We start from the raw sequence: 16,693 nt of genomic DNA, 5'->3' as shown, positions 1-16,693 counted from the left end.
TGCCATAATAAATTTAAATCAGAAATCAGAGCACTTGATACACTGTAGTGCTCTGACTCATCATGATTTATGACACTTCAGTAAGGCTAAGTACCTGTAATAGAAACGGGCTATGTGCCCACATAGCTCTGTGCCTCTGAAGATCCAAAATGGTCAGTGATACAAAGCCAAGTCACTACAAAAGGCTATGACATACTGCAGGTTCAGTGCCGTTTAAGAGTAATCCCACACTGTGCCCACCTCATGTATATTCTCATTTGCTGTGGCTTTGTCCTAGAACCAAACACAGGTCCTATGTTGTCTGCATAGTTTTCCCAAACTTCTCTAGGTCATAATTCCCATCTCAGGAAATAGCAGTTCCAGTCAAAAACAACATAATCTATTTCCAAAGAAGACTTGCAAATGGCCAACAGACACAAGAAAAGATGTTCAAAATCGCTAATCATTAGGGAAATACAAATCAAAGCCACAATGATATATCACCTTGCAGCTGTCAGATGGCTAGTATCAAAAAGACAGGATATGACATGTGTTGGCGACAATGCGGAGAAAAGGGAACCCTGTACACTATTGGTGGGAATGTAAACTGGTGCAACCAGTATGGAAAACAGTATGGAGGTTCCTCAAATCATTAAATACAATCCAGTAATTGCACTACTGGGTATTTACCCAAAGAAAATGAAAACACTAATTTGAAAAGATATGAACAGCTCTATGTTTACTGCAGCATTATTTACAATAGCCAATATATGGATGCAACCTAAGTGTCCATCAATGGATGAATGCATAAAGAAGATGTGGTATATATGAATGCAGTGGAACATTACTCAGCCGTAAAAAAGAATGAGATTTTGTCACTTGTGACAACATGGATGGAACTAGAGGGTATTGTGCCAAGTGAAATAAGTCAAGGGAGAAAGACAAATACCACATAATTTCACTTATACGTAGAATCTAAAAAACAAAGCAGAACAAACAAAGAAACAGACCCATAAACACAAAGAACAAACTGGTAGTTGCCAAAAAGGAGGAGGGTGGGGGACGGATGAAGGGGAGTGGGAGGTACAGGCTTCCAGTTCTGGAAACAGTAAGTCACAGGGATGAAAGGTACAGCATAGGGATATAGTCAATGGTATTGTAATAATCCTATAGAGCCAACAGACGGAAGCTACACTTCTGAGGAGCATGGCATTACTTACAGAGTTGTCAAATCACTATGTTGTACATCTAAAACTAATGTAACATCGTGTGTCAACTCTACTTCAGTTAAAGCATAACACATAATCTAGAACTGCAATATCCAATACAGTGGCCACGAGACACATGTGGCTATTTAATTTTAAAGTTAATTAAAATAAAAATTCCATTCCTCAGTGGCAATAGCCATATTTCCTGTGCTCACAGACCCATTTTGCTATTGGTCACCACACTAAACAACACAGATTATAGAACACGTCCATCACTGTGGAAAGTTCTATTGAACAGCACTGGATTATGAGTTTCCCAATGCCATTAGAGTATATATGTTCTTCCACATAAACCAGGGAGGTACATCTATACAGCTTAAGCTACCCCTTCAAGCCCTATGAGAATACTTGATGGATACAGGACAACAAAGTTGGCACGAGTGAGCTGCCTGGCAGTTGATGAAGTTTACTTGCCATTTACAACACCTTTGAGCACGGGGCCCCAGCAAGCTCACAGAGTACTGTGGAAGGGTTTTACAGTTTCTCATGAATTACTGGATCTGAATCTTCAAATTCGAAATCTATCAATCTCCCAATGTTATTTTATGGTTTCTGTCAGTACATCATATATCCCTAATGTTGTTGATTGCAAGAGGGCTGGGAATCTCCCCTCAATTTCTTGCTCACTGTTAAGTGCTGTATTCATCTAAGACATCCTTTTTGACAAAAAGACTGAAAAGCCATTCAATGGCTTTCTGACTCAGTGCAGAGGGAGGGACTCCAAAATGCTGTTGCCACGTATCAGTAGGAACAAATTTAGTCATAAATTCAGCCAGGAAACTTTATAAATGAAGTTCAACAAATAAGTCATGAGAACCTAATAATAAATGAAGGAATCATTTTGACGGATACCTTAAATTCTCTAATATCTCACAGTAACTGCTTGGAAAAGTAGCTAAACCAATGAGTGCTATACGTCATCCTCTTTATCAGCAGTTAATGATGCTCCCATCTTTTCTAACACCCTAACTTCTAGAAGATTGTTTCTTGCAAAATTTTTGATAGACTATATAAAAGATATATAATAATATCCAAAGCTTACTTGGGGCTTTTCTCTAAAACTAGAACTATTTGAAACTAGAAAATGATTTGTAATGCTGACTACTTTAAAAAAAAAAACTGGAAAATTTAAAATCTCTGACTTGATGATGTTAGCTATCTATGTTTAGCCAGTTATTCCAAACTTAAGAAGAAAGACATCTGCAAGGGAGATTGCAAGAAAAGTTGAGGCAAAAACTTCCGCAAGGGAACCTGAGGTACAAACTAATCAATGAAAAATGAGTAGTCCCCAAATTCTAATTAATTTTTTTTCAATTTAGAACCAAAAGGCTTTATGAAAATATATGGGGGAATACTAGGGCAGGAATGATCTAGTTTGGTCTCTTCAGGACTTATTCATTAAAAAAACAACAACAACAACCCATTAGCCTATTTCTTCATCACGACCTCAATGTAGACTTGTACCCATTTGACTTGCCTTTATGATGAGGGGAGTCATTGCTAATCCTTATTGAAGAGCTCTAATGTCTTCCCTCCTATGTCCCACTCACTATAGACAGGTGGTTTGGCCCAGAAATTGACTGTACCTAACTACTGATTTTCTTTTCCTGATTATAATACAGCTAGTGAAGAAATACAAAGAAAACAATTTTTATACAAAGGAATATGTTTATCTTGGATGGTTCAGTTCCCTAACACCAGGAGAATGGTGTTCTGCCTCAAGATGGGCAAGTCTCTGGAACAAAATAATTGAACATAACTTTTGTTCAAGAGAAATCTGGTAGAATATGTAGGGAGGGTCAAAGAAGATGAACTGCTATTAAATTCTCTGATGCTTCTCTCAGATATACAAGAACATTCCTATTTGAAAGATTTTTTGTGGGTAAATAATACACTGTGCTTACATACATAAAATAATATACTATGTAATATGTAGTATTACTATATATGCATATATCTCTGTTATATCAAAAGAGAAGACTAGATGATTTCCAACTTTTGTAAAACAAGAACAAATCCACACCATTAAAAATAAATATTACTTTTGCAAAGAGAATAGATAAGACCTTTCTAAACCAACTAATAAAACTCTCGGCTTATAACAAACTCTTCTTTTTGTTTTTTACAACAAACTTCTGAACTCTAATATTAATCAGATTTCTTTCACCCAGAGTATTATGATTAATAACCCAGCATGACTTGTTTCCTTGGCAAATATGTATTGATCACACACTAAGTGACTGTCAACAAATTGATGAATTAAACCTCCCTTTGTAATTCTGTTGTCAAAATTAATCATTTATTTGTTTAAGTCAGATGTTTTATGTTGATTTATATGACTTGTGTTCATGAGTAAGTTAAAATTTGTTTTAAATTCACAAATCTTGCATTTTGCATGAGAGATCCAGGCTCAGCCAAGACATTATCAATGCAAAAGATCTAATTTCAACTAATAAATATTCATTCATTTAAAAATAATGCAGAAAAGAGACCCTAACTTGGGATGTTTCTAGTCAATCTTTCCTGGTTAGGAAATTCAACCTTCAGTTAGAAAAGAAATGTACACACACATACACGTGGACATGCATGCACGTACAAGAATGCTCTCACAAACACATAATTTCTTGTAAAAATCAAAATTAATTTTGAATAATTAATTAATTTAATTAATTAAAATTCCAAAATTAATTCTAACTTTTCATTGTTCCCTCTGCCTGAAACGCCCTTTCCACCTCATCTATGCGTCTTTTCCTCCTTCTGGCCTCAGGTAAATGTCACCTCCTCAGCCAGGCCTCCAGGACAATCCCAATTCTGTTGTCTCCTGCCTCTCACTCCCCCTAATCGCGGACACCACCACTATACCGTTGGTTTCCATCATATCATTTATCCCAATTAATAATTACACAACGTCTACTTGTTTTTGTGTAGACTGTCTGCCTGCCCCCGAGAAAGGCTCTGTGCTTATTTACTCACTACTATCCACTTAGCACCGAGCACGGTGGCTGGTCGGCGGTGGCGCTCAACCTAAACTGTGGGATGAATGAATGAATTCGTCCCCTTTGAGGATCCAACTTCTTCCTTTCTAAGTGCTAGCAAACAGTTTTTGCTACACATATTCATCATTCACTGTGCTTTGTGTACACATTTCAATCCACTCCTATAGACCGAGAGGAGGGCAGACTTCCTAAGACTCCCTCTGCACTCCCCTAGGGTTTTCAAGATAACGGACAATGACTTTCATTAACTCAGCTCCACCGTTACACGATTCACAATCCAAAGTCCGGGTAGAGCGCAACTCCGGATCTAAAGAAAAGTTCCGCTGCGAGGGAGCCCCTTTTCCGAAACAAACCCATTATAGAAGTCCCTGTGTCTCCAGATCTGAAAGGGTTATTATCTCTTTTCCCCGGGAGCGGCCTAAAAAAAATATCACCCTAGTCTGGCACAATATTAAAGCTCTTGGAGTCAGAGAGTGTTGGGAACCTACCTGGAGTCCTTTCTGACTCGTGCTTTCTCGAACGAAAACTCCGGGGGTTTATTGAGGTCATAGGTTCGGGTCGTTGGCTCCGCAGACACCCCAGCTTTCGCTCCCCTCCTGCTGTGGAGGGAGACCAATCCCGAGGCCTTGCGGTGGACCTCAAGAGGCACTTTCTCTGGAGAGGCCAGCAGCGGGCTTCCTCCCTGCATGTGCACCACATCCTGGAGCTTGTTCAGCTGGATGCACTTGTTCTGGAGCTCCTCCGTGAGCTCAGCAATGGCCACGGTCTGCTTGGACAGCTGTTCCCGCAGCTCCTTCAGATGGTATTCCCGCTCCTGGATCTCGGCCTCCTTCCGCCTCAGCTCTCGCTCCAGCTCTGTCACCTTGCTCTGCAGCGCATGCGTACTGGGGTTCCCGGAGTGGCCATCCGAGTGCTTGGAATGCTTGGGTTTCACCGAACCATTTCCCATTTTGCTTGAGGACCTGAGAGAGGGCAGAGAATCGGGAGTTACCTGGTGGAGCTTCACCACCTCACAGCCCCCACCACTCCTCATTCCGATCTGTTTCATAAATAGAAACACAGCAGGTCATCACTATTTGATAAGTAATGCATTCCCCTGCTTGCAGAAGGAAAGCTATCGACTGATTTCCTTTCTCTCTCCATGAGTTGGCACTTGGTTTCATTGTTCCCTGTCTCTTTGATGGCACAGGTGTCACACCTAAGCATTTCGCACAAGTGGCCCGAGTTACCTGCTCTTCTCTCTGGTCATTCTCCCTGGACAGCTGTCAAAAGCCTCACAACAAAACTGCGATCTGGATGTCAGCAGGACCAAGATGCCACACAAAGAAGCAATTTCAGAGGCAGAGGCTCAGACATGTCACCACTCTCCCAACTCCCCGTGCAGCTACAGCAAGAAACCATTCCCTGATTTAGAAAACAGCCCGCCTGCATTCCTCCGCCTGACGAGACTGAGCCTTGCTATTTAACGCTTTCCTCCTGCTCTGTGTACCTACTATGTTTTGTATTTCTGATAGTGCTCACTGTTAAAAAGTTCTGGGTGGCAGTTCCTAGAAAGTAAAACAGAGGTATGGGGATTCTTTGACATCCTTTACTTTATATCCTAAAGCCAAGGTTGTACGAAAATGATGATGTATGGTACAAGGCTCCATTCTTTTCCTATTAAGAATATGCTCAATGTAGGGACGACTGGGTGGCCCAGTTGGTTAACCATCTGCCTTCAGCTTGGGCTGTGATCCCAGGGTCCTGGGATCCAATCCCACATTGGGCTCCCTGCTCCGTGGGGAGCCTGCTTCTCTCTCTGCCTGCCGTTCTCCCTGCTTATGCTCTCTCTGACAAATAAATAAACAAAATCTAAAAAAAAAAAAAAGAAGAATATGCTCAATGTAGGCCCCAAAGTGAGTCCCTAATCCAGCAGAGCAGATCTCAGGCTGTGATACATAAATCAGGATTATCAGAGTGGTTTTAGTTGATTCAGAACTTTTTGTTGTTGTTGTTCAAAGCTATGTGCTATTTTAACATTCCTTATAAATACAAATAATTGGCCCCACAAATTGTGATTTTGTTGATATTATTGCTTAAGTGGAAGATAAATTAGGTATCAGGTTTACTGAATCAATTCAAAGAAAATTTTTTAAAAATCACCTGCAGATAATAAGTGCACATGAGCAAAACCAAAAAAGAGAACTTGAAAGGGTGAGTTTGGAAAATACTGCTTTGATTAATTCCCGTAAGGTTTAAGTCTTTTTAGGCTACCTATTTAAACTTCATACTTCCATGTGTGTACTTCTTAACAGCCATAACTCAAGAAGCATTACAACACCTGTAAACTAAGTTTAAATTATCTCTTGTTATGTAATACCCAAAGAGCTAGATGACACTTTGTAGTTACATAAACCACACATTCTTGCCCCCTCTCCCTCCAAATTTCAAACTCAAGGAGAAATGAAATGCTCAGACTGATTTCACTAGCTCCCCCAGAATAATCATGACCTCTACAGCAATAAAGGCATAGACGGAAACATGTAAAACAGCCTCTAAGTCTCAAGCAGATGCAACCAAATAGCCAAGGTACATCGCCTAAGATGGATGGCGCAAACAGAAAATAAATGTACTTATAGAAGAAGTCTTGCAATACCCAGATATTCCTGGTAGAATTCAGGTTCAAAGTAGTCATTAATAAACATTAGCCTCCAGAGAACTGCCTTGCTCTAGTGCAGAGATGTGGCAGTTTTAACCTTTAAGTTTCTCTTGACTTGGCAGCATTTACTATTCTTATATATTAAGAATATATAAAAAGGTTGAGAAGACTAGAATTCAAAGAGGTGGCCCTGGACACCCTTGTATCCAATAAGCAATTCAGAAGATGTTAGACTGGGACCTAGGAATAAACTTGAATGCAATTCTGCATGGTAGGCATGAGATGGGTGCTCCCAGAGAGAGGTATCTTAAATTAATGTGTGCACAAGTTTTTAACATCCAGCAGTGAGCCATCTCCTAGACATGCTTTTTAGGTCCATGGACAAGCATTTCCAACCAAGGCAGGATGGAGGGAGGGGCATGGTCAGAGGAAAAGGGATTGCCTTATAAAGAAAAGTGAACATAAAAACTTTAAATATAACATTAATTTATTCTTTATTCAAAGAACAACTGTTTACTAAGACCTAACTCAGTGTCGTGTACTATATCAGGGGCACAACTCCATGAATTTGCAATCAAATTGGACAGAGAAAACAGTTCCAGCATTCTAAATATGAAAAGGCTTAAAATCATTTTTGCTCTATGTATGGTATTCAAAATATCCTGTTTCAATCCAATAATTTTACAAACTTGAAACACAGTTAGGCAGGTGTTAAATTCTCCCAAAACACCAACTCTTCTCTGGTTTTAATGAATACAGCTTAGAAGCTGTGTAAATCTTTCAAGCTATTTAGAATTCTAAAGAGGGGTGAAATTAACTCATCTTTCAAGTAACTAATTTAAGATATGTAAGTAAGTTACTGAATGGCTCAATACTAAGTCTGATTTCTTGTTAGTTCACTCATTTAAATTTTGTTGTCCCTCAAGGCAAGGCTTCAAGTGCCTGGCTTCACCAAACCTAATTAAATTCACTCTGTTTCCTATATTAGTCACTAAGATAGATAAGCTATTTCTCAAAAATGTATCACTAGCCACAAGGAGAATATATTGCTAGAAACATAGGATGTTGCTCCATCGATCTAGCAACTATAGGTTATTAGAGTCTTTCTTAGAATCAGAGGGCAAGACATGATGTAGTAAGAAATGAGCTTGGAGACGAAGATCAGAATTTAACGTGAGCAAAGGAGTCAGGCCAGCCAGGGTAGGAAGACAACCTGCCCTTTCCCGGCTATGTGACCTTCTACAAATAACTTAGAATCCTGTTTTCCAATCTAGCAAACAGGTATAATTATATCCAGCTCATAGGGTTATTATGAAGATTATGTTTATAAGGTATCCTGTACAATGTTTGACACACAGCAGGCACCAAGTAGCCCTTACAATGTGCGGCTGGAGACAGGCAGTGAGCATCTGGGTGGGAGGAAACTCCCAGAAGAGATCACTGCTGGGTGGGACAAAGTCTAACATGTTGGATGTCTTCCAGACAAGAGGTCTCTAAAGATGCTAATCATTCCCTGGGGTGAGGAGAAACTTACTCTGCCTGGCTTATCTCTTCCATTAAGAAAAGAAATGATTCAGGGGCGCCTGGGTGGCTCAGTCGGCTAAGCGTCTGCCTGCGGCTCAGGTCATGATCCCAGGGTCCTGGGATTGAACCCTGCGTCAGATTCTCTGCTCAGCGAGAGCCTGCCTCTCCCTCTCCCTCTGCCTGCCACTCTGCCTACTTGTGCTCTCTCTCTGTCTCTCTGTCAAATAAATAAATAAAATCTTAAAAAAAAAAAAAAGAAATGGAATGATTCTGGAACAGCCTGGGCAACCTTCCCTGATAAGGGAAGCTCCACCTAAAAATGGAGACCAGAAAACTTCATAAATGACCCAGCCCAGGTTCCAGGACTGAAGGACTCTGCAAGCTTAGTAATTCCCTCACGCTGCCTCTACCTGTTTTCACATATTGCAGTGTAAGCCTTCAACCAAAAGGGCCCACCTAAGTATCTTGGAAGACAATTAAAAAAAAACATGGCTCACTGTGAAGGCAGTATTCTTCTGTCTCCAGAAACAGGCAAGAGGAATAGAATGAGTTGTGGCATTGAGCAAGAAGAGAAGAAAACTACACACAATTTTAAATTATTATTACATTAATTTGATCACCACTTTGGAAACGTCATATACAAGAAGTAACTAGAAAAGACACAGGAGAAGCAGAACTGCCTGTGAAGGCTCTTGCAGGTGGATGAACACCTGGCAGACAACGTGGGAGGAATTAGGCTTTGTTGTCTGTTTTTCCTCCAGCCCTAAAGTAGTTTGAAACCAAAATCTTGGCTCTGATCTAGATAATATCTATTTCTCTCTCTCCCCCATCTGGAGTCTTATATAAATACATTTATCTGTAAATATGGGAGATGGTATGGTGCTGGCTAAGGTGACAGAGCCAGAGTCTCAATCCGAGCATTTCATTTAGTATATATCTGCCCTTGGGTATGATTTTGGGCTTGAGTGTCAATAATAGAATAGATGGACTGACCCATAGATAGAGCCATGGGCAGATAAAATCACATTGCATATCATGTAGAGTTGTTAGAGGGTCAAATGAGATAAGCTGTATTAAACATTATTATTATTATTACTGTTATCATTCATTTACTCAACAAAATAACTCATCTTAGTAGAAAAACTTGTACTAAACACACACAATATTATAAGAGAACAAAGTCAGTGGTGATACAACCAGACTTCAAGACTTACTATAAAAAAAAAAAAAAGACTTACTAAAAAACTGCAATAAACAAGACAGTGGTATTAGTGAAAGAATAGACAAATAGATCATGGCACATAATGGAGCTCAGAAATAGACTCACACAAATATGTTAACTGACTTTTGACAAAGGAACAAAAGCAGTTCAATCGGGAAAGGATAGTTTTTTTTAACACACTGGACATACACACACACACACACATTAATCTAGACACAGATCTTCTATCTTTCACAAAAATTATCCTCAAATGTATCAAAAACCTAAACATAAAACACAAAACTATAAAATTGCTAGTAGACAATAGAGGCCAAATTCTAAGTGATCTTGGGTTTGGTGATGACTTTTTAGATAAAACACCAAAAGCACAATCCATGAAAGGAAAAAAATTGATAAGGTGGACTTCATTAACATTTAAAACATCTGCTCTGCAAAGACACCGTTGAGAGAATGCAACAAAAACCACAGACTGGGAGAAAGCATTTGCAAAGCACATATCTAATAAAGGACTAGTATCCAAAATATACAAAGAACTCTTAACGCTCAACAATAGGAAAACAAACAACCCAGTTGAAAAGTTGGCAAAAATAGGGGGTGCCTGGGTGGCTCAGTCGGTTAAGCGGCTGCCTTCGGCTCAGGTCATGATCCCAGGGTGCTGGGATCGAGCCCCGTGTCAGGCTCCCCGCTCAGCGAAGAGTCTGCTTCTCCCTCTCCCCGCCGCCATGCCTGCTGTGCTCTCTCACTCTCTCTGTGCCAAATAAATTAATAAAATCTTTTTTAAAAAAGGGCAAAAATATAAACAGATATCTCACCACAGAAGATACACATGTGGAAAATAAGGATATGAAAAGATGCTCAACATTATATGTCATTTGAGAATCTCAAATTAAATCAATAGTGAGATACCACCATATACCTATCAGAATGACCAAAATCCAAACACTGACAACACCAAATGCTGGAAAGGATGTGGAGCAGCAAGAATTCTCACTCATTGCTGATGAGAGTGTGAAATCATCCAGCCACTTTGGAAGATGGTTTGGGAGTTGCTTATAAAGCTACAAAATTCAACTGATATGAATATGTATGTCCACACCAAAACCTGCACATGGATATTTGCAGTAGCTTTATTCATAACTGCCACAACCTGGAAGCAATCAGGATGTCCTTTAATGGAAAGACAGATAAACAAACTGTTGTAAACCTAGACAATGAAATATTATTCAGGGTTGAAAAGTAATAACGATCGAGCCATGGAAAGACATGGAGGAATTTTAAATACATATTGCTAAGTGAAAGAAGTCAATCTGGAAAATCTACAGACTGCATGATCCCAACTATATGTTGTGCTGGAAAAGACAAAACTTAGAAACATTAAAAAGATCAGTCGTTGCAGGGACTTGGGGAGAGGGAGAGAGGAATGAATAGGAGGAGCACAGGGGAATTTTAGGGCAGTGTACCTACTGTGTGATGCTGTAATGGTGGATACACATCTTATATATATTTGTCCAAACCCACAGAATGTACAATACAAAGAATGAACCCGATTGTAAACTAGGTACGTTAGTTAATAATCATGTATTCATCAATTATAACAAATGTGCCGCACTGTTGCAAGATGTTAAGAATAGGGGACAGGAGGATGGGGGCAGGTGAGCATATGGAAACTCTCTGTAATTTTCACCTAATTTTTCTATAAACCTAAAATTGTCCTAAAAACTGAAGTCTATTAATTAAAAAAAAAAAGAACATGTATTAAGGAGTGTATGCAAAAAAGCTGAGAGCATATTCAGGAAACAGGCTGAAATGCATGATGGGAGAAAGAGAGTGATGAGCATAGAAAAGTGTAGTGCAGGAATAAGATGCTGAAGAATGTCATATGCCATGTTATGGTATCTGCATTTTAGTGTAGGTCAAGTTTTTTTCAAGTTATATGGTCAGATTTGTCCTTGAGAAAAATAATTTCCTTGGCCATAAATATGGAATGGAGTGAAAAGAGCTTAGAGGGAGAGACACAAAGTAAGAGGTTATTGCTCCAATCCAAGTAAAAGGTGATGAGGACAGGATAAGGCCAAAGTCCCAACCCCATTCTCATGTCTTGAACTTCTTTGAACTCAAGATAAATCTGTTTACATGGACCAACTCCATGGTAGCCAGAAGAGAAAACCATGATCATCAGGGATTTGGCAAAAGCTATGGCTATAGGTAACTCTGCAATTTCCTTCCCTTCAATAAATCATGAAAAGTATAATCGATTCTTTTTTTATGATATGGGTAGTTTGCCATGAAATCAGAGGAGTGAATTACACAGATTTTTTTTTTAAAGATTTTATTTATTTATTTATTAGAGAGCGAGCGAGAGAGAAACAGCATGAGAGGGGGGAAGGTCAGAGGGAGAAACAGGCTCCCCGCCGAGCCGGGAGCCCAATGTGGGGCTCGATCCCAGGACTCCGGGATCATGACCTGAGCCGAAGGCAGTCGCTCAACCGACTGAGCCACCCAGGCGCCCCTACACAGATTTTTATAAATAGTCTTCTAAGTCTCTACGTAACTGATGCATTTGGTGCTATCCTTAATTTGTTTCACTGAAGTTCTTTTATAAAATAATTAATCATCACTAAATATATAAATCCCTGCTTCTTCTCCCTGAAGCAAAACACACAGGGCTGCCATTGTGAGAACAATTCAATTCCCTATCAAAGCCACAGTTAAAAGCATCTGCCCATCTTGTGACTGATGACCTGGGGCTCAGTTTTGAATCTGCGTGTTTTCTCTATCCACAGCGTATTAGCTTGAAGAGTAATCTTCTTTGTCAGTCAGTCATATGAGCTTCAGTTTCAGCTACTCCAGAGGTTGACTATCTCTTTGAAGTGCCTCTCCACCCAACAGAATGTTCATAGTGAATTTTACAAATGACACATATCCCATATTTTCACTATCAAATGTGGTGGCATTCCATTCAGCTATTTTTGGGTGCTTGAGTATCAGAGAGACAGGCCAAGAGAGAGAAATGTAATTTTATAAGTGTAGGTCAGTAGATTATAGCTGATGGAATTTGAGTGGTGATAAGAAGAAAGAGAACAAAGATTTGGAAATTTCCATTGTGGCAACTGGGTAAGAAGTGATGTCATTAACCAAAAGGAGGGGCAGAATGGAGGGATGAGACGGTGAGTTTAATTTTGGACATGCTCAGTTTGAAGGACCTGTGGAAATTAATATGGAGGAGCTCAGTAGGCAGTAAGACATGAGGCACTAGAAAATCAGGAGCAGGGAGCTGAAAATACATCTTTGATAGCCTAAGTAGAGGCTGAAGCTGAAGTAGTAGATGAAAGTGCTCAGGAGACTGGCACTGAGGAGAGGAAAAGTGTCTAGGCCTATATGACACGTGAAAGAAAAACTAGAGATACAGTAAGAAGAAGCTATTGCTTTGGTAAAAGTGAGAGGAGGTATGAATGGGTTCATAGTAAAAAATGAGAATGGTGGGAGGAATCCTGCAGGGGCTAAATCCCTCAATGTGGTGAATAAATGGGTGTACATAGAGGGAAGTAAAAAAAAAAAAAAAAAGAATGATTCCAATATTTTGATCTTAGAAGGCTTGGAAGAAGGTAGTACTATTAACTCATTCATTCATTCAAAAATGAAGAGAGCACCATCTATGGTCTGGATACTCTGACACTGATTAAAGTCAGGGAAATGAGTGTGCTTTATGGAGACAGTAATGAAGCTGAATTTATCTAAGTTGAGTATGAGGTGCCTACATGTCATCAAGTTAGAAATGTCTAGAAGATAGTAGCAAAAAAGAAAGGTCAAGGCAAGAGACTGCTTTACAGAGGTAAGAGTTTGAAGTCCCATTAGTAGATGAGATCACTGGGAGAAAAGAAAGGAATGCCTCCATCATTATATATGTACATCTAGATAATACCTATGGATCTTATTTATAGAAGAAGAGGAGGAGGAGAAGCAAACAACAAAATGGGGAAGATACAGTTGTACAAATAAGAGATCTAGGAAGAGTATCACAGAGACCAGGAAGATAAGATTTTCAAGAAGTGATCAGGCTGCTATTCACATCCCACAGATACATCAAAGCAAATTAAATCAGAGGGAAAAGCGCAGAGTTTAGCCTTTCACACAAGAGTTGGGATAGAAATCTGATTACAAAGGACCGTGGGAAGAGCTGACATTGAGAGTAGGGACTTCAAGATGGTATCTTGGTTCATGAAATGGATTTTTAGAACAGTGGAAACTTGAGAGTATTTGTAAGCCCAGAATACTGAACCAGCGAAGATAGAGAAAATGAAAACGTAGGAGAAGAGGGAATAATTGATAGGAAAATGGCCTAGAGGAAGCAAGACAATATGGGATCAAAAGGCTTGGGCAATATCCAAGCAACATATGCCTTCACTGTGTGGTGAATTAGCCTCACTTGTAAGGATTCCAGAGGACTATAGTTAAGTATTTCACATGGAACAGAGGGATCTCTGTGCACCATCGTTTAAGTCGTTTATTTTCAGTTACACAGTGTCTCAGTGCAGACAGAAGGGCCTCTAATTCTCCAAAGAGAATTCTCCACCATATTAGCTCATACTCTCCTGTGAACTAAACAGGAGTGCTGGCAACAGATACTGTATGCTAGGCGGGATGATCACCTTGTCTAGGAGTAAAATAGAAACTTGCAAAGAAAAGAGACAATAATTTCTAAAGAACTCGGGAGGGGAGGGGGGTCAGAAGCTGTATGTTGCTCCCTTCCTTTATGAAAAAAGCCCCTAGGAACTTCCAGAACAAGGTGAAGATCAGGGCACCAAAGCTACTATCAGACATTTCTACCTGTTAATTGTGCCTGAGTTGTTTCTTTCTATTCTCATCTCTGGCCTCAACTGCCATCCATTTGCAACCTAGTTCTTCTCAAACTTGAATCCATTGCTTTCTCTCTCTCTCATCCCTTAAGTAGATGATTTATTGTTTTTGTTTGCTTGCTCTTGTTTCTTCATCACTAGGAAACACAGAGCAAGCAACGTCAAAGCGCCTCACGGTGCTGGGAGTGCCACAGAACACGTCCACACAAGTTTACATGGACTCATGAAGTCCTCGCGCGAGTAGCAGCTACCCAGGGCTGGCCGAAGCCAGGAGCGCACGCCCTGACAGCACCGCCAAGCCCCCAGCCCGGAGCGACAGGCTGCAAGGCTGCTCTGCTCGGGGCTCAAGGAGTGACAGCCCCGAGGAATCCCCACTGGGGCCGAGCTCTCCCCTCCCGCCCCTAGCCAAGCTTTTTAAAATCGAGTAGCCTTCCCTCGCCTCCAGGAGCTCACAAAAGGCTGCCACACCAAGCGAACGCAACGCGAGCACACGTCCACACACAGCACATGCACGAGACCGGCGGGGTGTGGAACGGAGGCGCACAGCGCGCAGTGCACGCACAGCATGCACACGCGCGCACCCCGACCCCGTCCCTCCCTGCGCTCCCCCGGCGCCCAAGCCTCCCTCCCTCGAACCTCACCAGACAGCCGGGTAACTTTCCAGGTGCGCAGCTTGTCACCTTGGCGCCGCCGCCCCTGCGTTTCCGCGTCCTCTCCCGTGCCGCCCTCCCCAGCCGCTTGCGGCGCCCCAGCCGAGCGCAGGGCAGCTCTGCGAGCCCGGGCCGTGCGCAGGGCGCGCAGCGCGGGCCCGGGGCTGCCGCCGCCGCTGCTCGGGCTACGTGGGCTCCGGGGGCGCGGGCGAGCGCGCTGCGGGCAGGAGCTGCGGCGGCTTGGGTGCTGCCGCCTGGCTTCTCCGCGGGGGCCGGTGCAGAGCAGACACGCAAGGAGGGAGGGAAGGAAAGAGGGAGGAGAGGAGGAGAAGGAGGGGGGAGGGTCAGCGGGGCTACTGCGTGGAAGAGCAGAGAGCCGGCTTCCCAAAAGGTGGGGTCACCCGCGCGCGCCCACGCTGGCCCGAACCTTTACTCCCGAGACAAGCTATCGGGAGATAGCCGCAGGCTGCACTTTATACCCCATACGCTCCAGAGTGAGGCAACTTAAGTAGGGAGATAACATCGTGGTTGTAAAGCATTTTTTTTTTTATGTTGTTGTTATTTCTATTTCAAGTGTGTGGGACGAGGGGAGAGGAAAGTTCAGGGACGTGTTCATCTTTTCCTTCCCCTCCCTCTCCCCCCACCCCTCCAGTCTGTTTTCCCTGCAAGCTCTCTCCCACCTCGCCTTCCCTCCCAGAGCGCAAACAGGGGCACACATCCTGGACATGTTCTCCTCGGTCACACCAATGCCCTTCTAGAAGACATGTGACCCCGGAGGAGCTAGGAGACGCGCTCTTCCCGGACTCTGGAGCCATAACTTTCATCTAGTTTGCCAATTCACATGATGCCGGGGCAGTGGTTTGAACCGGGTTTTAAGGGACAGAGATTATACCTTCGGAATCTGTAGGTCCTTGAGCAGGGAGCTTTCTTGATCACCCAAGCTGGTGTTGCTCTCCCAGTCGCCTTTTGATTACATGGGTTTTTTTTTTACCCCCCTGAGGCTTGCATTATGGTTTTCTAAATATATATACCCCCACCGCATTATTTGCTGTGCTCTGGAGTTGTGAGACCTTCCTGTGGCTTTCCCCCTTTCCTCCTGCCCCCAGAGGAATTTCACTGGCAAGTCCACCAAGGACAAGGGCAGTTTGTGTGTTGAGGAATGGGAAGTACAGTGAGGTTTTATTCTTCCCGGTGCCTCTAGAGAATGTCGGAACCCAAGTCTCAGGGGTTTTAAACCACATGGTGGCAGTGGGACTCATGTAACACTGGTCTGCACTAGTACATACATAAACTCATATAGAAATGAGGCCCATGGAAGATATGTTGAATGGGGCCATTACATTTCAGAGGAGAAAGAATGTAGTCCTGTTTGTTTTTGTGTTAACTGAAAAAAAAAAGTAAGCAAAAGTACAAAATACTTTTTCATGAACATATGCTAGAGTCTTTCCATTTTATGCAGGCCCTCAAAATAGCCCAACTAGAGGAGATGGTCTGGGGAAGAATTCCACAGGGAAAGGAAAAATAATTAAGTCATTGTTAAGTCACTGTAATCATGGACTT

General features: G+C 41.8%; 1 protein-coding gene across 1 annotated transcript in view; it reads right to left on the bottom strand.

Annotated features, from left to right (window-relative positions):
* The window catches only part of PRKG2 (protein kinase cGMP-dependent 2), a 91,880-nt gene extending 76,653 nt beyond the window's left edge, over nucleotides 1-15,227 (bottom strand). Inside the window, exons 1-2 of the mRNA XM_081813141.1 lie at nucleotides 15,125-15,227; nucleotides 4,732-5,205 (exon numbers count right to left, since the gene is read on the bottom strand). Of these exons, the coding sequence (XP_081669267.1) occupies nucleotides 4,732-5,192 (461 nt within the window). The 5' untranslated portion in view covers nucleotides 5,193-5,205; nucleotides 15,125-15,227. The remainder of the gene's footprint in view (nucleotides 1-4,731; nucleotides 5,206-15,124) is intronic.
* Between the last annotated feature and the right edge of the window lie 1,466 nt (nucleotides 15,228-16,693).

Source organism: Leptonychotes weddellii, chromosome 2 (genome assembly GCF_054177405.1).
Source record: "Leptonychotes weddellii isolate Sample4059 chromosome 2, ASM5417740v2, whole genome shotgun sequence".
Lineage (NCBI taxonomy): Eukaryota > Metazoa > Chordata > Mammalia > Carnivora > Phocidae > Leptonychotes > Leptonychotes weddellii.
This window is presented reverse-complemented; position numbering and strand designations above follow the sequence as displayed.